Below are 21088 nucleotides of genomic sequence, written 5' to 3' on the forward strand. Positions count from 1 at the left end.
GTTCAGATTTTTTCCCACTGCAGTCCATGAAAAAAATAGCAAGATATGGCACAAAATATCACAGGGGAAAAAAATAATGGTAATATTAGGAGGAATACAAGGCACATGTTTTATTTTGTGGCTACTAATAATGAGGTCCATTTCTAAACTCCAGCGTTTAGAAACCAACCAGCAGTGGTTGTGTTAAGGAACTTCACCCCAGAAGAAGAAAGCTGGTATTCCTGGTGTGCTTCCAAAAATCACTGGAGAATTTAATCTCTCCCCACTGGCAAAACCTGGCAAACCCCGGTTTTGCATGAGGAGCCCCTAGTAAATACCCTGTGGTCAGCACCTCACCCAGCTGACGTGAACACCTCCTCTGAGACAGTATATATACAGTTTGTATATATACACAGTGTATATACCTTCCTCTCCCACCCTGCAGGCTATCCTTCTTTCACCCAGGCTTTACAGCCCACAGTCCTGTAACACAACAAAAGCAATTTAACATTGCTTTTTACCATGTGTAGTGATTTTCTCTACTTTTCAACAGGTCTGCAACACAAGAAGAAGCTGGGAACTTTTGACCTCACTCCGTTACTATTGCACAGCTCTGGATGGTTAGTTTAGGGAAAAAAACATGTTGACTTTTGGGTAACAATGTCGCTGCAAATCTCCCAAGGCTAATTCTTGATGACAGGCACTGTAAATACACTGGAACGTGCACAGAGCCGCAGCCTGGTCCTATTAAAGGCAACAAAAATTTCACCACTAAACTCAGCAGGACCTTGAACCGATCCATAATGAGTAACATGAAGTAAGATCTCAGTCCAAAAGGTAAAAAGAGGAGAAAGAAGCGTGTGAACGGGATATTGTGTATTAACTGTAAGGAGAGGAAATTCACCAACAGAAGCATGTCATGTGTCTGCTTAAAATGACCTGTGAATATTTTACACATAAGGTCCATGTGATCTGCTACAGAGCAGTTACCATGTCGGAGGAGAGGATTTTGCAACAGGAAAAGCTTCTTATATTCAGCTTTTCATAAGTTTATAGAAAGAGATACAAAAGGGAAAATAAGATTAAAGACCCCACAGTTGTACGGTTTAATACCGTTAAAATTTACTTACCAATGCTTTGGTGTTTTAACCCCAAATTTTAACATTTTCTCCAGCACTAAGCCACAGAGTTCTGCTGTCCTCCCCACTCTGCAAGCTTGGAGGGAGGGTCAGCAAAAAATCTACCTGAAAGGTTTTGGAATCTTTGCCTCGCTACAAGTGGTGTGGACCGACCCACGTTTTTCCAAAAATCAATGGTTTGCCTTCTTAAAGGATGCTAGAGAGAAATATGGTGCCTGTGGCTTCCACATTTTCATCTACAAAATCCCAGATAGAGCTGAAAAGTCCATTATTTTTGTCAGGGCAATGGCAGTCAGCTTTCCACACCTGTGCTGGATGCATAGGTTGACAGGGCAGTGTGTACGTAGTGGCCGTTGTCCCATGCACTGCTGGAGAGGCAGAGGTGCTCTGAATGGCTGCCCAGGCAATACCTGGACAGGAGGTATTTCTAAGCACAATCCTAATGCTGTTATCGTAGCAAATCCACGCTTACCAGTCGGTACAGTGCCTAAAACAGATTCTGAGACTGCACTGATACCATCCTTGTGCACTCATGGGTTGGCTTGCCACAGGTCAATAGATCCCAAACTACTTTCAAATTGAACACTAGGTTTTCCTTGTGGTGTAAAACATTTTGAGACGTCTACAAAGATCAGCTCAGGGTTACAACTAAAGAACAAGCTCCCAGGCACAGTGGGGACACCACCTTGTGCTGCAGACCATGCCCAGGCACAGCGGAGGGGTGGACCACGGACCACGTAACTGGTTACTTCCCAAGCTGGGAGTAGGAAGGTGACACCTCATATATGTGAATAGGAAACATAACAACAGGTGAGGCTGAGGTTCATACCAGTTTTTGTGACTCATGTCCTGTGCCTGAATTTCACAGATCATGAGACACTTGATCTCCCAGAAAAGTCTTTGCTAATTGGCGTACAGAATCGAAGATTCGTGGGACCTGCTAGTTTTGGGGTTGTCTTTAAAAGCACAAAAATTGATACATTAAGAAAAGAAAAGTCTTCATGGAAAGCTAAATCAAAACCCAGAACCTCATTTAGCCTCTCTACTTCCAGACAAGGCTGAATTCAGGAACAAAGAGCAAGTGAGAAAGAGAGAGCTTAGAAATTAAAATAAGAATGTTTTCATTACCTTTTCTGCAAGCCAGCCTAGATGCCTAATCTCCCGACTTCCAGCAATCCCTGTTTTACCCAGCTGGTCTCTGACTTCTGCAATCACCCTGGGGATGAGCTCAGTGACACTGGAGTGGATGGCATTGAACCAAGCCTGGGCTGTAGCCGAATCCTTACTCCTGAGCACCACAGTGTGCTTGGCATCAGGTGAATGAACTTCAATAAGTCTAGAAAAACAGGGGGGAAAAACATTATGTTCACTTAGATACCGTTAGGCGGCTAAATGTATTACCTCGCTTCGTGTTAGCAATGAGTTAAAAAGAAGGATACTAATATCCAGACCTAACACTAAGAACTTACCTTCACAACACCTGAACAGAGTAGGATCATCTTAACTGAAGCCAGGTCTGCACTGGCACTGTGGTAAAATCCCTGAGAAGAGGATTTACCAATGCTGATGCATCTAGCATGTCAATAGGAGTTTCAAATAGAAAGGCAAGAGAAGCATTCATCCATTAATGATCATCGACACGGCAACCACCCAGAACTGCATGGGAGATGACTGCGGAGAAGTCAGGGATAAGCTGCTGCCTTCTTCAGCTGGATATCATGGCATGCCCAGAGTTTCTCAATGTGCTTATTTTACAGACACAGAGCTAAATGAAAACCACCCTCATCCCAAATGGAGGAGTTTTCTTAGGATTATGCTGTGATTTCAGTGACATCACTAAGCACCAACCAGAAGCCCAGTGCAATTGGCCTTCTCCAGGAGTTACCAATGTCCTCAATGCTCCATTTAGATCCTGCTAACAGTGGCAGCAGGAAAGTGTTAATAACTGCAACTGTATGATTGCTGCTGGCAGGCATCTTTTACAGTTTTCCAAACTCCTATGTAAAGAGATGGTTTTTTTTTTTTCCAAAAAAACATGCTTACTAGACCACCCGGTGGGCTTCCACCCCGCCACTGTGGTTTGAAAAGCACAGACGAACACAGCTTTCAGGAGCATTAATCCTGTCCATCGTGGTTATGGGACCTGTACCAACACCTTTGCTAACAACAACAACAACCAAAAGTGCTTTGAGAGGCAGCTGCAGCTATTTCAGCTCTGTTCTCAGTGAAGTTATTAGTTATTAGTAGGGCTTTGTGTGCTCTTTATAGCTCCGTGGGCTCCTTGTACTTGAACATTTGTTAAACAACCCACTAAGCAACAGTCTGGTTTATCCTTATGCAGTGATCACAAAACCAAGCCCTGGACATTGCCCATCACTTGACTCCATATCATATTTGTGCTTTTTAATTATACACGTGCAGTGACTGCCCCTGAGCGTTATCCACACAAATCCGACCTGGGATCAGAGCACAAGCACGTGCTTCTGCCCTGGGTACTGCTGCTCTATCTCTGGGACACATGATGACTCCTTTCTGTAGCAGAAAGGTAATGAGTTCAGCAGAATTTAGTCAGGTTAAGGTTCAAGACAGTACTGTAATGCAAATATTTGTTATGCAATTACAAAATCCTGCAACTTGGAGCTTAACTAACAATTAAGAGGTTTTAATTAATTAGTTAAACCACAGCAGAATCCAGAACAGAGAGCGACTCAATCTGCGGAGCACTCCGGGGCTGGGAGAGCAAGGACCGCTGGTCTCATGTTTGTCCATTTTGGGAAGGAGAGGTCTCCACGTAGACACTGCTCTAAAGATAGAAAAGGTCATGATTTTCCAAACTCAGCAGCTGAACTGTTCAGGGTCCTAAATCACTGTTTGGATAGCTTAAAAAGTGGGCTGATTTCTCAGAAAGCACTGAGCGAACACAGTAACGCATGTTTCCTCAGTAAAGCTGCTGGAGCTCAGCACTGGCTGAAAATAAAGGCTCTTACTGAGCTGCTCCAGGATGCACCAAGGATTTGACCTCAGGTAACGAAAGCAAAATTCCTTGTCAGATGATGCAGATCTTGGGAAAAAGAAAAGCTGTCTCCCCAACAGTTATGATTTAGCCATTTGTGTCCAATGATAATTAAGATCATGCACATCTGTATTCTTCCTGTATTTAGAATTGGTGTGGCCTCACCTTGAATACTGTGTGCAGTTCTAGGCCCCACAAGTTAAGAAGGCTGTGAAGGTCCTTGGATGCATCCATGGAGGGCAACAAAGCTGGTGAAAGGGCTGGAAGGAATGTCCTGTGAGGAGCAGCTAAGGATTTGGCCTTGTCTAGTTTGGAGAAAAGGAAGCTGAGGGGTGATCTCACTGCTCTCTACAGCTTTCTGAGGAGAAGTGGAGAGGGAGGTGCTGATCTCTTCTCCCTGGTATCCAGTGATAGGATGCATGGGAATGGTTAAAAGCTGCGCCAGGGGAGGTTTAGACTGAACATTAGGAAGCATTTCTTTCTGAGACGGTGGTCAAACACTGGAATGGGCTTCCTAGAGAGATGGTCGATGCCCCCAGACTGTCAGTGTTTAAGAGGCATTTGGACAATGCCCTTAACAACATTTTACTTGTTCACCTGAAGTAGTCAGGCAGTTTGACTACACAATCATTGTAATTCCCTTCCAACTAAAATAGTCTACTCTGTTCTACATTGCTCTCCCATTGCCTTATGAACCTGAGTTTGAACTTGTTCTTGTAGGCAGCTATCAATGGAAAGAAATTATACAGACTCGGATTTTCAAAATATATGATGGTAGTTGGTGACTATTTTTTGGCAGATCTCACGTGGTTTTACAAATGAGGTCAGTGACAGCATCCTCATTTTACCACTGAAAAAATGCAAAGGTTCATAACTCAGACAAGGTAGAGAACAAGCCAGGAGCAGCACTCAGGATTTCCTGCACTCAATTCCCATTTTAATACTTCTTTTAAAGACAAAAATTATTTGGACAGAATTGTGCTGGTTTTGAAAAATGTTAATGCACTGTACGGATTGTGTGAAACAATGCTCTTTTCAAAGCCTGTGGTTTCTATAAGGGAACTCCCACCTACAAAGTCGCTGAGTGTCGTGCGATAAACGAAGTGCTGAACAAGGACTATAAAGACACAGAGAAGAACGTGCTGCTTTTTCTGCTGCAAAGGAAGAGCAGCAAACTTGTGTCATTCCTTTTTAAGTTAGAGTTGTAGCACGCTTTGGTTTAAAAATAAATTATCTAGAACTGAAAGAGCTTCCAAATGGAAACTTGCTTTCCCCCAATTTGGAAAACGCTTGAATTCTTTTTTAAAGCAAATGGATTAACATACAAACAAGTATTTTGTTACTTGGGTGTTCATCGAAGTGTATTTCCCTTGAGGATGGCTATTTAAGCATTTCTACAAGATTTCTGTCCGCTAAAATAATGAACATTTAGCCAGCTCTTTACAGTTCTGTTTAAGTGATTCTAAACTATGCATATTCTCATATATAGACATTCTACTGTGATATCAATTCTAGTATACCTGGTATACTGAGCCATGCTTGCAAAAATACTCCTAAAATATCATCCCTCAGTGACTTCTAATGGGGCTATTCTGGGGACTGCTTGTCAGTCATCAAAGTTTGATGGTGATACAACTAACAACTGCAGAAAGTCTTCCTTGTTCCCTGAGCTGAGTGACAGGAAGATTGGACAATACATACTACACTTCTCAAAAGTGAGTTAAAACCAGGAATACATGCTGCTTTGACGGCCCTGAAACTGAATCCTTTCATCCACAGCACTGGTCCAGCCCCAGGAATACGTCTGCAAGCATCATTCCTGTGCAAGCTGCTAGGTACATCTTTTCACATCTTAAAGGCAAAAGTCTAAATCTTCAACTGCTTGAACTCTGCTACTGGCTATTTGCTGTGAGATCTGAGCCCTAAACTATATTTAAGAAACCGAGCTTACAGATTTCTGCTGATGATCCAGGACTCCCATGTCCACAGTCAGTTGGGATGGGGATACTAACAGAAACTTATAATATTCCTAGAAACCCATGGGCTCCAACCACAATCAGATGTGAAAAGTGCTGCATTCCTATAAACTTTCCCTTTTCTGCCTTTCAGCCTACGTTGCTTTGATTCACCAGTGCATTTGGATGATGCTTTTTGTATAACAGCTGACTGATGGCATTTCCATATTTTTTGAAAAGTAAAAAAATACCAGTGACCTCAGTAAACTCCAACACTAAAGCATTTAAATGTTTCCAGCAGTCCAGGCATTGTAGCTGTAATTTGTTCCTTGGCTAAACTGACCACTGCTTACTGACTTCTGTTTATCTGGAGTTCAGTGATAAAGTTCCCTCAGTTCCCCACTGAATTGAAATATTTAGGGCAATGCCACAGCTGTGTTTATTCTCACACTCCACCACAGTTATGTAAATACTGCATATGGAGCTGTTTCTGATAAAGCCCCTACCAACCCAAAGGAATTATATGTTAGTTCTCGATGGCTGCCAAGATGCGCGGCACCTCTCCAGCTTGGCAGTGCATATGAATGATATCACATTTTCTCAGAGATCATTTGGCAAACCTCATAATAAGAGTAATTTTCTCTCTCCTTCTCAACGAGTCCCACCGAGCCGAGGAGTGTTTCCAGCATCCCCTTCTCCACCCGAAGAACACAGGGCTGACACAAGACCTCCAAATGCCGTAACCTTACACGTTAAGAGGCCAAAACTCCCTCCCTTGCTGCATCATCCTGAGCTTTTACTTACACCATACTCATTCAGCATTTGATAAGGCCTCTTTCTGTAGAAGTGTTCATTATCTAAGAAATACCTTTTATCAAATCTCTTGAAAGCACTTCTCCCACCAGCATTGGCTCAGGACCAAATGAGGCACTGATTTACACTTTGTGCCTTTTCCTGGGTCAGATTATGTATTCAGTGACTGATTAAAGTGTGGAGTAAATCCCTTGAAGTTAATGATAAGCTGGAGCCAGAGTTATTTGAGTCCATCACACTACTTTGATTTTGCGCCGACATAGTCAGGAGCAAAACACTCTGCCACTGACTCTGCAAAATTAAAAAGGGGACAGGGGCCAAACTGCTCACTCCATCTCCATCACTGTCTGTACATGAAATTGTGGTAAGTAAATTTTCTTAATTTCTGAGTATACAAATATGTGAGGCTTTCCAGAATAAGGGGGAATTTAGAAGAACAAAATCAGAGATGATATTTAAATAGTTATAAGTTTTGTTGTAAAATAAATTTTAAAAAATGTATTAAGATTCATTTTCAATTCTACATGCAGCATCAGGAGATGAACCAGGAATAAAATCACTAAAATGAAGTAATGGAAATGCTGGGTTTAGTCTGCAAGGAAAATATTTCATAGAGAGACTGTTAGGCTTGCAACGAATTCCCCAGCATACACTAAAGAAGCATCTTCATTTGAGGCACCTAAATGGAGGTGAAAGCAATTTTAACAAGTGAGCGTTATTTGGTAATCACATGGAATTTTTCTTTGTAAAGTCTCTCAGTCCTCTCACCGTCACAAGGGTACTCGCTGTATTAACAGTTACTTGCTAAATTTCAACTTACAGTGGTAAAAATGATGTAGATACTCATTTCTGGGGAGCTGGACTAGACTGATGTCCAAGCAGAGAGTGTGTATATCACTAATGAGCTGTCACTGTTTATTTTATTTCTATTTGCCACCAGCTGGGCTTTAATAAAAGGGATATCAGCGGAGTTGCACTGCATACAAGTAAGGAAAGCATTTGGTTCTACAACAGACGTGCTCACGCTGCTGTGTGCTGATGTTGACCAATCTGCAGAGCACATTGTGCACTGCTTTCTCTACTCAGAACAACAAAAAAAAATTAATTTAACTTAATTTGTCTATGGATGTTAAGGAGCAGAACTCTTTCCCTGCATTGCCCAAAAGACCTCTTATAATTTTCTTTCTTGAATTTTTCTTTTATATTCTGCTTGTAATAGTGCTGAATATTGGTAACACAGGAATACAGAGTCCAGCTTTCTTCATAGTGAATTCAGCAAAAGCGCTGTTGCAAGGAGCAGTGGAGTCAGTTACTTGGGAATATAAAAGAAAAAAAAAAAAAGAATTATTCCAGAGGCATGGTAGGAATTTGATTTAACCTTTAACAGATGCTGCCTGAAACTTCAAGACCAGAAGATGTGATTGGTGTGGTCAATATATTGATCACAGCTCTTTCACAGTAAGAGGAAAAGTGTATTAATGCTATGAAAAAAAAAAAAAAGCCACAAAAGCTGCACCTCTAGCAAAGCCACAGCCAACCTCAAAGCACCTTCTGCAGCAAAGTAAACTTTTGAGGTTGGACTAGATGATCTTTAAAGGTCCCTTCCAACCCAAACTATTCTATGATTCTATGATTCTGCAGCTGGAGGTGCGTCAGGGCTAAGCAAAGAGCATCTGACTGTAGCTGGTAATAGTGGTAAATGATCCCTTCAGATTGAGATGAGGGTGCAACAGCATAAATAAGATATCATGGCACTGGAGAAGATTTAGAAGTCTTCTGAGAAACACCACCATTGTCTTTGTTGCTGGTAGGCAGTGCTGTAGTAGGACCCAGGGGAAAGGAAGGGACATGATCCACAAGTATGGACGAAAACTAGCATGAAAAGGGGACAAATGAGAAGGGAGGGCTGCTGATAGATCAGCTCTGTCTTGTGGATGAAATGTCACAGGAGAAAGTCTTGCCAGAAGAGACAAACAGCAAGTCCACCTCATCTAGCAGAATGTGTCTCACTGTCTTATTATTTTATACACTTACTTTTTGGCTTCCATGATCAAGAAATCCTAGGGATCACTGCTTAGTTGCCAGTTGAAGCCAAATAGAAACCAGTCTGCTCAACAACGACAACAACAACCCCACAAATTCCCTCTGGATCAATTACTGGCCTCTGAGCACCGGGGAGAGAGCACCATCTGGGAGCCAGGCTCTCGGAGATGCTGCCGGCCTCTTCAGGAACGGCAGCATGGATCACCTCCCGGCACTTTCACTACTGGCAGTAAGCTCATCTTCCCAATTAATAGACTCAGAGGTTGATGGAAAAGCTGTATGTAAGTGATGAGAAGAAATAACAACTTCAGTGTAACTCTCCCTGATTCCTACTACAGGAAAATAGGAATTTCCACCAGCAGAAACGCATGTGAAAGCTGGAAGTGACAACGGGGTATCAAAACAGCAACGTCTGCGCACACAAGTTAAACAGTAAAGCCCGGCCTCAGCACCTACCAGCACTGAGCTGGGGCACCTATGGTGGCAGCCCATCACCCGAGGCTCCTGCTGTGGCTGTAATTTGCAATTTGCTGCGACACAAGTGACTGCAGAAGGTGCAGGAGAGAGCAGCTTTGAATGCAGCAGCTGAAAATCCTGCTCGCTGATTAACGGCAGGTCAGGCCAGATCGGAGCTGTAAGACTGAAATCCAATTTGCAGAGCTGCTGATAAGGGATGGAAAGTCCAGCACAGAGCACAGCCAGGCAGGAAAAAGGGTCTCGACGTTGTCACCGGCTACAAGCAGTGACACAAAGACTCCGGGGACAAGGAGCATGGCAGGAAACTGAAACCCTTGCATATCAACTTCCTTTGTTTGGCAGATCTCAGGGGTGTTAAAATTGCTCTCCAACATTATTTAGAGTCACGTTGGATGTCAGCACTTACATACGTTTACATACAGACACCCACAAACCATGATTAACTGTTTGTCGTCCTCTGTCCTGCCCTTTCCCTTTAATCTGCAACACATTTCTTGGAGCATTTGTCTTCCTCCATCTCTGCAGTGCTTTGATTTTTCTCTTTTTTTTTGCAAAAATGTTCACTAAGTAAAGTCTGCTGCAGTTTTCACTCTCTTTGTCCATCACTTCGCCTTGCTGGTTGGCTTCTTTCTCCATCATCTTTTCTTAATTGGGTCTCCTTCCTTCTCTCCATGCATTTCTTAAGGCAGTTTCTTCTTCTTGTTCCCCCTCCCCAGATTAATTTCTTTAATTTACTTTGCTCTTATTTCTATTCCTCAGCTCAATCCTCTACAGTTGAAGCTGGTGGAAAAATGAAAATTCTATGACTTTTTCAAAACTCCCCTAACTGAAGCAGTGGCTGAAAAAAAACCAAAATACAATACAAAAACCCACGAGCATATCGTCTTCTTCTCCATTAATTCATTATTTACATATTTTCACAGAAAATAAAGACTTTGGCTAAAAGTTTGTTAATCAAAAATCCAGCTGAAAGTGTTCTGCCAGTCTTGGTTACTGCCACCTCTACACCACACACATCCTTCCTCACCACCCACTCACTAGGACACATTTTATTCCTGTCAGGTCACATTCGGTGCCATGCACACATAGACACACACACACACATATACACAAAGTTTTGCTTACGCTCGCATATCTGCATGCAGGCACAGACACTTGTTTTGAGTAACATATGGAGGAGCTTTGCCCATTCCCATTCGACTTGTACTGGAGATGGGAGGGACACCAGGAGCTCGTCTGTCCACCCCAGAAGGATGGGGAGCAGAGAAAGCCCCATGTCATTACGTCAGGGGAAAAGATGCAACTTGTTTTTCAAGAAAATGAGACATGACTCATCCCAGATTCACCAGGACTTGCATAGATTGAAGGTCAGTCACAACATGCCGTAACTATCCAGTTCTACAGTGGCATCTCAAACAGCCCGTAGGAAAACTCAGTGATTTCCACCATGTGTTCCCAAATCCTAGCACATTCCTCAGCAATTCACTTCTCAAACTGTTGCCCAGATACTACAGCAGGTCCTTAGGATATTAGAAAGGTATTTTACATAATTTAACTGAACAAAAACCAAACCTAAAGTAAATAAATGAACATGCAAAGTTCAACCTAGTGGTTGTGTAAATTAATATCCTTGAGGCTGCTCTGCAGAAAATGGCCTTTGGGTTGTTTAGAGATTTTTTTTTTCCTTCCAAAAAGCTTAGCTGGTGATTTGACTCAAAAGAGACCACAACACTCCTCTCTACAGAAGGGAGAGTCCTACAGAGGTGTTTGATCTCAGCAGCTTTCCAAGAAGGCTGAGAAGAAAATGAGGCTAAGACATATGTTTATATGATCCAGAGCAAAATCGATGATCCGTTTGGCTGGTGGGGATTTTCACAAATGATGGAAAATAACTATTCCTAATAATGAAAAAAAACAAAACAAAACAAAAAATCACCCTTTCTGCCTAGAAGCTTCAGAGCTTCAGCTCCTACAGGGTTGGAAAACTGTCCCTTAGCGAGACAGATGACTGTGGCTTCCAAAATGCACCAGCAATTGCAGAGCTGCCCAAAGAGCAAATGATGTAGGTGATGGAGGACTATCAGACAGCCCGGCCTGAACCAATAACTAATTCTAGAAGTTAATTATTTGCTCCAAAATTCTGTTATAAGAGAACAAATGCAATTTTACTTGTCTCTCATCTGACAACCCTAGCCCTGAATGCATTGACCCTAGCTAGCAATGAAGGTCCCACAGCCATGCAGCTCTCAGAGGGGACATGTTAATGTACCATGGAGGAGGCCTTCCCTGTTGTCTGGCCATTCACCCCACCACTCCACTCCTCTCCCTCCTCTGCCCATACCCTAACTTCTTCCCTCTCCTACCCTCAGGGTATTGAAGGGGTCGCTGTAAATGCCTTTTTAGCTACATCACCTAACTTCTCTCCGCTTGACAAGAAAGAACAGTAGATAAATCTCAAGTGCCGCCTACTTGTTCATCCCTTCCAGTAAAGACCAAGTTTTGGGGGCAGATTAGCAGTTACAGTACTATAAACAAACAAGAACACGAGAAAAACCCCACTTTGCACAAAGGAAGGATTTGGATCAATAACAGTAAAATAGTTGGGAGCTAAGGTTAAAAAACCCACATTGATCTTAAATTCACTACACTTTGTGGGCAAGGATGTAAAGCGCTTCACAGTGTTACACCATCCTTCTGTAACAGACTGTGCATGCTGCGATAGCCGAGCACAACAGGGTGGCTTAAGGGTAAGGGGCGAGTCAACCAGAGTTTCATCCTGATTGTCGTAATTTTTGTTCTTTTCTAGATTTGAATTACATCCTTTCAAGTTGTTTTACTTTAATGTTGGATTGTTGATTTCTTCCCTAGTTTAACAGTAATCTAAACAGATAATAAACACAGCCTACTAGGAAAAAAAAAACAGTAACAAAAATTCTTGATATAAATCAGGACTTTGACTCTAGCGGACTCAATGACTTCTTCAAAGGACTTATTGATATTCAAATAGCTAAACATGCCTGTACCAATAATAACAATAAAGTGCTATAAGCCTTTCATCCAAGGATCTCAAGCTGTAGCTCGCGACAACACTGCGAATTAAGTATGCTCTCTCCCTTTCATAGAGATTTTGTCTACAGCTGGAGAGCAGCTCAATAACAGCACAAGAAGCAAGGCACAGATTCCTTTGGGAGGTGTGGAGAGGGATTTTTTACACTGGTAATGCACCCATTATAGTATCTTTACCTTTGCTCTATCCCCCACGCATACATAAGTCCTCTTCCTTTCTTTTGCCCACCTACAACACATGGTAACAGAAAAAAGGCCCAAGTTTCCTAAAACAGAGGCCAGTCCTGCTAAATCTGTACTTCCCATTAGGAAGGGAACCTCCCCAGCAAGCCCAGCAGAACCACTGGTGTCCACCCAGGGCTGACACAGCTCCAGCGTGCTGCAGCAGTGCCGGCACAGCAGTGGAAATGGTCCATCATCTCCTTAGTCCCGGGTCTTGGGCTCAGTCTTTGCCCTGTCATCCGCGTCAGTGTCATTGGTTGAGCCCAGTGTTATCAAACTAGTCCTTAAGAGGCAAGAGGCAAAAAGGAAGACAAATGGGACCTACGCTGGACAAGAGCAGCTGTAACTCATTATCAGTACCATGCCCACTCTCCACAGCAGTGCCCTTGCCCTCTGCGAGCCCCACACCAGGCACCTGACTCGGGGGATCTGCTCTCTTGTCAGTGGGGAAAAAACCCAGGCTGCAAAGCTCCACACCAAAACCATGCTGCTTGTCAAGGAGAATTCAGCCTTTGCTTTGCATACCAGTGGCTGCTCATACCAGGCAACATCAAAGTACAGTCCTGTTTACCACGTAGGAAACAGGCATGAGCCAGCCCACGCTTTCATCAACAAGACATCCAGACTCTTCTGCACTACTTAGTACTTGCCTCCTTGCTCCCTTAGTCACCCTTAAATTATACCAGCATGACCTTTTAGAGGTGAAGGAGCTAAATGTCTGTAATTCCTTCTTAGAATAAAACAGAGTAGACTACTTCAGTTGGAAGGGACCCACAACCATCATCTAGTCCAACTGCCTCACCACTTCAGGGCTGACCAAGTTAAAGCATGTTGTTAAGGGCATTGTCCAAATGGCTCTTAAACACTGACAGGCTGGGGGCATCAACCACCTCTCTAGGAAGCCTCTTCCAGTGCTTGACCACCCTCTCGGTAAAGAAATGCTTCCTAATGTCCGGTCTGAATATATCAAGTTCTGTAGTCCTTTTAAAGAAAAATAGTTGTGCTCTGGATCAGCAGTGAGTGCTGGCAGGTCCCAAATTACACGTGGTCATCTTCCATAGAGTTTTCCTGAAAAGGCACAGTTTCTACTACTATTCAAGATATCACTTATAAAAATAATCAATCAGCCTCACAGCTGAAAATGCATCAGAAAAACATTCAAGAAGTCCATTTTTGGACAGTGCTGTCCTATGCTAGTGTCACAGCTCCATGACTTCTAAAGATGCTTGTCTTTTTATTTCATCTTCACTGCTAACTCTTCTGCTAACTTCTTACGCTTGTAATCAGCATTCATGACTCATGGCTTTTGGCACGAGGACTGGTTTTTACTATGTCATATTAAATCTGGTTGAAACTCAAAACATTTTATTTTAAAGAAGGTTCAACTTTTGTTTTCATGAATTATTATAACAAAAGGAAAAACATTCAAATTCACCAGAATTTGGTTTATATTTAAGATTTTGAAATGCCATTTCAGAATCACACAGGGATATTTCATGCTTACTTAAATTACATGCTTATACACTACTTACAATTCAAAATGTTAAATCTCACTGACCTCGTTACTGTACATTACTGACGTGTTATTAAATAATGTAAGAATTGTTTTTAAAAAACAATGTGTGCAAAAGGAATCAGTTTGAGGAGTGACAACTTTGCAATAAATCTTGCAAATACTTCTTTCAGTGAATCAGTACTTCCCAATGCAAAAAAAAAAAAAATAGTCTTTTAATCAAAGTAAAGAAGCAGCTTAAGCCTATAGCAGCCTTTGGAGGAAATAGATGCCAGTCTGTCTTGCAGCTTCTTGTCATCCTGGGAAGCTCAGGCCATTCCCAGTTGCAGCTCAGTGCACACAGCCCGGAATGAATGGATATCAGCCAGCTTCTCTGCCACCTTTATAATGTACCTGCTCAATTTTACCTTCTGATCATAATTCTCAGTCCAACCCTGAAATGGACAACAGATAAGGAAATTGCCTTATCCATTTCTCCATGTGTCCTCGGTGAGAAGTCTATGAACTGCACCTGTATGCGCAGCTGGCAGCCGGCACCACCCCGCTGGGAATCTGTCATTTTTCCTAGCTTCAAAACCAAAGCAAACCTTTCCCATCAGAGGGCTAAATCCTGCCAATGTGTAACTTGATCCTTACGACTGGATCCCTGCTGAAGTTCCCTGTAAGGATCACACTGCTTTGGACACTGGAAAAACGTGATCTCTGCAGACTAAGTGCTGGCAGGATCAGGCCCACACCTCATGGATTTGGCTGAATGAAGGGCAAGAGGGATTTTAGGGTGTTCAAAACCAAAGAGAAAACCTTTGCAGTGTGGCCTGATTCCTCCAGGGAATGTCGTGTCTCCTGTGCGGTGTACAGAAGTACCTTTGTATTATGTTCCAAGACTTTAAAAGCAACAACAGAAAAAAATTCACCTTAGAGACTTACTTCCTTTCTTCTTCTTCTCCTATTCCTCAATATCATCACCAGAAATTGATAAAAAGCTTTTTATACTGAGTAAGAGTTACTGCTCATTGGTATTATTAGCTGTGACCATTGCCACATGTCCTCTGTGAGGCCTGACATTAACCTTTAATGCTGCCACCAAGAAGGACACTCATCAGTAAAAATGCAGGCAAACAACAGATTTAAGTAGTAATTATTTTAATCTGGTTTCTTCCAGCCTAAAATATAACAATGGTCCCTGTGTCTACAGGACAATGACATAGATGCTTCTAAGATGCTCTGCATCTTTTCTCCTGTTGCCATGTTTGTATTATTAAAAACATTTTCCTACACACTAAGTTTAGCATTGGTTTATGTTAAGGTATCTTCTTGGTATCTTACAGCTTTTAAAATCAGGTGACAGGGAAGTAAACTCCCTGTCTCCTTCAGAGTGAACAGGCAGGTTAGGTGAAGGAGAGATCTGAGAGCTGCTGGCTCTAAAAGTGCTAAACTTCACTCCGGCTCTGAAATAACAGGCTCACTAAACCATTCGAGTAGACACAGGTTTAGGAGTCTCAACTGGGGCCAGTCTGTAAAGAGAAACAGAAATCCTATGCAGGAAACCAGCTCTAGGGGGAGAACCGTAACTTTCTCCGTGCCCATTAAGCCCACATTTCACCCCAGCTTTCTTAGAACTGGAGATGATGCAGTGCCCACAAGCGAGTACTTCATTCTGGGTCCTTTAACCTAAGTATCTTCTCATGCTGAATATCAAACCAGTTCAGCCTGGTCCCACCACTCTGCTGTGACATGATCTCCAGCCTGCACTGCAGAAACATGTGCACTGGAAAACTCATGCTTTCCATATCCACACTTGGCCTTAGATCAAAATTATCTCAGCTACAGTCCAAAGGAGCCCTTTGAGGGCCAGCATATGCTCTGGCAACCTGTCAGCAGTGCTCTTCTAAAGCTATCCAGCAAAATGACACCATCAGTTATAAGATCTATGTGTGTCAGGTCACTGGGTTATGAAACAGAAGTGACATAAGCATGTAAGGACATGGTTCGGGCTCTGATGTGAACAAAGATCAAATGATTTTTGTGAAATCAGATTACTATCTTGGGATATATTCCAGAGGGAAAGGGTGCCTGCTTGGTAACAGCATTTCTACTGGGAAATATCAGTGCCAGTATTCTGAATTTTGAAAAAAAAACATTACATAGGTAAAGATGCTAATTGATGGGATGCAATTATTGCACTGCAGCTAGCACATTGGTGAGGTACGGTGTGCTTGGATGGAAAAATCCAGCTTAGATTGTACACTGCACTGTGTTGGACTACAGTAAAAATCAGAAGTCACTCTTTCCACAGGAAATGACAGCAACACAGAATGAAAACCATGATAATAAGCAATATGACTCTCCCACGCGTTATTTCCTAGTAACAACTAAGAACACACACATTTGTATCACATGTTGAAAAAGTCAGCTCCATGCAGAAGTATCATGAGCAATGAGTGTGTATCCCTCTGAATCAGTCATCCTGGACTTCCGACAAAACTGAGGACCAGGAGAGTGACAGGAGCAGAGAACTACAATACAGTCCAAAAAAAAAAAAAGGAAAAACACTGAAAGAATGAAGCCAACATGTCTAAAGCATCATGATATCGTGCTGATTCACACAACGCAATGTGCTTGGGTATTTTTAAAATACACTCCACAGCAGAGAGAACGACAAACTCTCATGCTAGTGATACAGTTGTCAAACGTCAACATCTTAAACTATACAGATAAGTGAAAAAAAATCAGTGATATCAATAACCATCTTGATTTAAACTTGAGAAAGACTGCTAGGGTAATTGCTGTTTTATAATTGCACTTCAATGGTGATCACTTATCACTGACTATGGTGGTAACCACTTGGTGAGATGAAGAGCAGAAGCAAAGTAAAACAATGCAAGATAGTAAAACTAGGAAAATAAAAATAGGAAAATAAAATTTAAAAGAAAGTCAGACAAATATAAAAAAGAAGGAAGGGAAATTACATAGATACTGATAAAGTTTCTGAATTGCAGTGCAACAGATTAGAGGAGAACCCATCCTCCCCAAATGCCCTTCTGCTCTCCCCTCTTCTCCTTATCCTTCTCTGCAAATGAACATGTAACTTTTATTTATGCCTATACATAAGTGCTGAGAATCAAAGGCATTACACCCAGCTTCTGGGCAAGCCAGTACACTGCAGAAAAACAAAAAGGCCATTATTTGGAGAGAAGAATCAGCATGTGTTACTGACTTGTCTGGGCCCTTTTTTATTAGCAGCTGTTAGAGCAGGGATCAGAGAGTGTGCTGGTGTGGTGCAGCTGTTCCACATATGTTATAAATAAGGGCCGGTAAAAGCTCATCCTATTTTTAACACTATGAAAAAAACCAAGAAGTCACAGAAATCCCCCATTAATCCCTTATAAGTGGAACTTTTCTCCTATTCTTGTCTTTAATACCCAGAACTGAATGGACAAAACAGGCCATTATTATAATAATATTCATTAAAAAAGAAAAGAAAATGCAATTTAGTGGAATTAGATTAAGCCAGCCCAGAAGATGCAACCAATTAGTGTGTACAGTGTCTTTTCCTTCAAAAGCAGACACTTAATCAGGATGAAAACAAACCCTTGAGATTCTATTTCTATATAAAAATTTTGGATTACTGCACTGAAGAGTTTCTTTAGCACACAACCCAAAGGCTGAGCCCAGCACCACGCACCCTTTCCAAAACAGTCCTCGCTTGCTCCTCGCTGGGTTGCTGCATGTGGCCAGAGCCTATCACCAGCCCCAATGCTGAAAAGGCCAACAACAATTCAACGTGAAGGCAAAATTCCAGCCCCAGGCAAAGCCCCCGCTCACCTGTTCTCAGGGTCCGACACCGTCATGTTGCGCGTCACGTAGCACATCTTGAGCGGTATTGTCTTCTTGTCTCTGTGGATGGAGAGCGAAAGCTGCGACAGGGGGTCAGCAGAGGCGCAACCCAAGCGGGGAGATTCGGGAGGAGGCGTCTCCCACCCAATTTCTGAAACAGGGGAGCCTTTCTTCACATAGGGGGTTGCTTCTCTCATATATTTCACTACGGAGAAGAAAAAAAAAGGAAAGCAATAAATAAATGGATATTCAGTAGTTGCATCCCATGTGAGTTCTTTGAATTGGTACCAAGTCTCTGTGCTGCTTATTATTTCTATTCATCCAGTGTCACAGCATTGGAAGCTGTGCAAATACAGAAGATGGAGATCTGACCGCTGCCAGTCTCAGTATGGTGCAATGAGTAAAACGAGGGAAAAGAATGGGACAGGCAAAATAAGAAGATATGGCTGGTGTAAGGCCAGGAGAGCCATCTGACCTCTGCCCCAGAGGCTGTAAGTCCTCAAGCAGCAAATCCTATCTACAGAAGCTGTGGGCTGGCTGAAGGATAGGGAAGTTTTTAAGAAAGACATTCAACCAAGTGACAGTAAATCTATTATTCTCCTATCTAATATCTTCCAGCAATGCTCCCAGTGCTGCAAACTCACGTCTCGCTTCTGGTTCACGCTTGTCAGTGTCCCATCACTGATCTTGACAGCTATTTCTGCTTGCTGGGAAGAGGTTTTAGCTGATCTACTTGTACACACAGAGTAAACAAAAACCAATTCAACTCTTAGCCCTCTCTTGGGGAAAGAAAATTGAGTTTGAGCCTTTCGTGAGAGCGGAGGTGTCAGATTAGATCTCTTCTCAGCCTCTTCCAATGCTTTTTTCCCAGTATGGATAGGAAAAGTGAATGTATCATCCAACTGATCTTAATGTCTGCAAAAATCAATACCTCTTTTACATTCATACTTCATATTCCCCTCTTCATGCAAGCAAATATTGCAACATTTTCCCTGCTTTTTAATTCTTTTGGCAGTTCAAGACCACTTTTACTTTTGCTTTTCACATGCTTGGCAAATCTGCCAATCAGTATCTGTATCAGTATCTGCCAATACCCTTCTCCTTCACAAACCTGAAGGAGCTCAACCAAGAAAAGAGCTCACATTTAACCGCACCCTGGTTAAATGTATACATCCAATGTACACAGTGGTGGCTGCCTAACTGGTGGCTGCCTAACTGGCTACTGCCACCTGATTGTACCCAGGACTCAAACAGCAACGAGACGAACTGAAAAGGCAAGAGCACCATGAACTTGTGGAAGTTATTAAAATGCTGTGAGAGATGATTTCAAGGAAACGGTGCAGATCATCGCGTCAGCCCAGCTGAAGAGAATGGGAATGACCGAATAACAAAAAGATGGGTAAATTACGAAAGGGCACTGTGGTGAAGGAGGTTGAATTAGGGAAAGCAGACTGAAGTTTTTAAGTTCAAAGTGAAAGCACGGGAAGTATTCAGAGAAGTGGAGAAGAACAAAAGTGTTTCTGTCAAAACCACAGACAAGGTGGGTAATTTCAGCAGCACTATTTTCAAGGCACTTCAAAACAGCTTCACCAAGACAGATACTTGTGCAAAACTAGAGTCCAGGCTCTGTGATCATCAATTGCCATCCTTCCTCTAAAACACCTTAGTGCACATCTTGCCATTGCTCTCTCTCTCTCCTTTAAAAAAAAAAATCTGTTAAGCTCAACATTAAGGACTTTGGTGTTTAGATATTTTACAGGATAGTCCTCTGTAAGAAGAATCACTTGTGATTTATGAGAAATTCTGTTTTGATGTCTTTGTCCCTTACTATTCTGAGTAACTTCGGAAATTCATTTCTTCCCTGCTCAGGGGAGTGCTGGCACTAGATTCTACCAGGCTTCCAGTAAACATCTAAGGCAAAAGGTGTTGAGATTGATCTTTTTATCTTTATGTAGACACCAACCTGGCTCGAGTCCATTGTCTAAAAACCTGTCACCTAACTCTCAAAACCAGTGCTCATCCTTGGGCATTCCAGAAATTATCTGATTTTCCAAAGGTGCAGAAAATTAGCAGTTTCAGCCAGTGCCATACAGATATTGGTTTTAGCAGTCAGTAGCTCCGTTTGGATGTACTCACAGCCTTCGGGAGACAGAGAGACTGAACACATACAGATGTGGTGAATCTATTCCTGTTCACACTGAACGAATATGACTTCGTCATTCTTTTAGATGGGAGGAACAGCTGAAGCTGTAAAAGCATGTTTGACTCTAAACAAAATTTTGTTCCCTTTAAATTAGAGATTATCAATTAATTGGTTGAAAAAAGTAAGCCGGTCGGCTTTTGAACTCCATTACAGTGACATTCCAGTAAATGGGATGCTAAATAAAGGTCCAGGTCTCAATAATGTAGCTCTTTCATCTGTGCTATTTTCATCCTCTTCCAGCTGCAGCTATATGCATTCGACCTGAGTATCTTTTAATTAAGGAAAGGAGAGAGGGGCAGGGAGAGGAAGGATATTGAAGTGAAAAATTTGGCTCTAAACCTAAGCAGGAACACAGAATGTGAATTTAATTCCCCAGAGACGGCTGCAGAAGAAAAGAGCTGTCCTTTCCATGCGCCAAGAAGCCAAGTTTCCATGCGACACACCGGTGAATTCGTGGCAGGCAGCTGCACTGTTTCAGAAACTCCTGTGAAAGAGGAAGCAGGAGCAGGAGGAGAGAGCAGAAACGCAACCCTCTACAGAAACTGAGTCTCAAACACAGCAAAAGCCAAGAAAATTACCTTGAGGAAAAATGTCCTATGAAAACTCCTGCCAACTTCTGAACTCCCAGACATCTAGTTTCTACTGACTCTTAACAGCAGATGGATGCTCAGTCCCAGAGACTTACATGAATAAAGATCCATTAATATACTGGTAAACTGAACAACATCTTCCTACAAAATTCTACAGGAGAATTAAAAACCAAAGTGAACATAGGTTCTCTGTCAAAAAGGATTTTAGTAGTTTTCTGCTGATTACTTCCTGCTTCCC

The 21088-nt window shown here is 42.3% G+C and overlaps 1 protein-coding gene across 1 annotated transcript in view; it reads right to left on the bottom strand.

The window, feature by feature from the left end:
- SNTB1 (syntrophin beta 1) overlaps positions 1 to 21088 on the bottom strand; it is a 115711-nt gene that overhangs the window by 38255 nt on the left and 56368 nt on the right. Inside the window, exons 2-3 of the mRNA XM_086741213.1 lie at positions 18046 to 18262; positions 2247 to 2454 (exon numbers count right to left, since the gene is read on the bottom strand). Coding sequence (XP_086597339.1) covers positions 2247 to 2454; positions 18046 to 18262 — 425 coding nt within the window. The remainder of the gene's footprint in view (positions 1 to 2246; positions 2455 to 18045; positions 18263 to 21088) is intronic.

This window comes from Chlamydotis macqueenii, chromosome 2 (assembly GCF_036417535.1).
Source record: "Chlamydotis macqueenii isolate bChlMac1 chromosome 2, bChlMac1.mat, whole genome shotgun sequence".
In the NCBI taxonomy this organism is placed as follows: Eukaryota; Metazoa; Chordata; class Aves; order Otidiformes; family Otididae; genus Chlamydotis; species Chlamydotis macqueenii.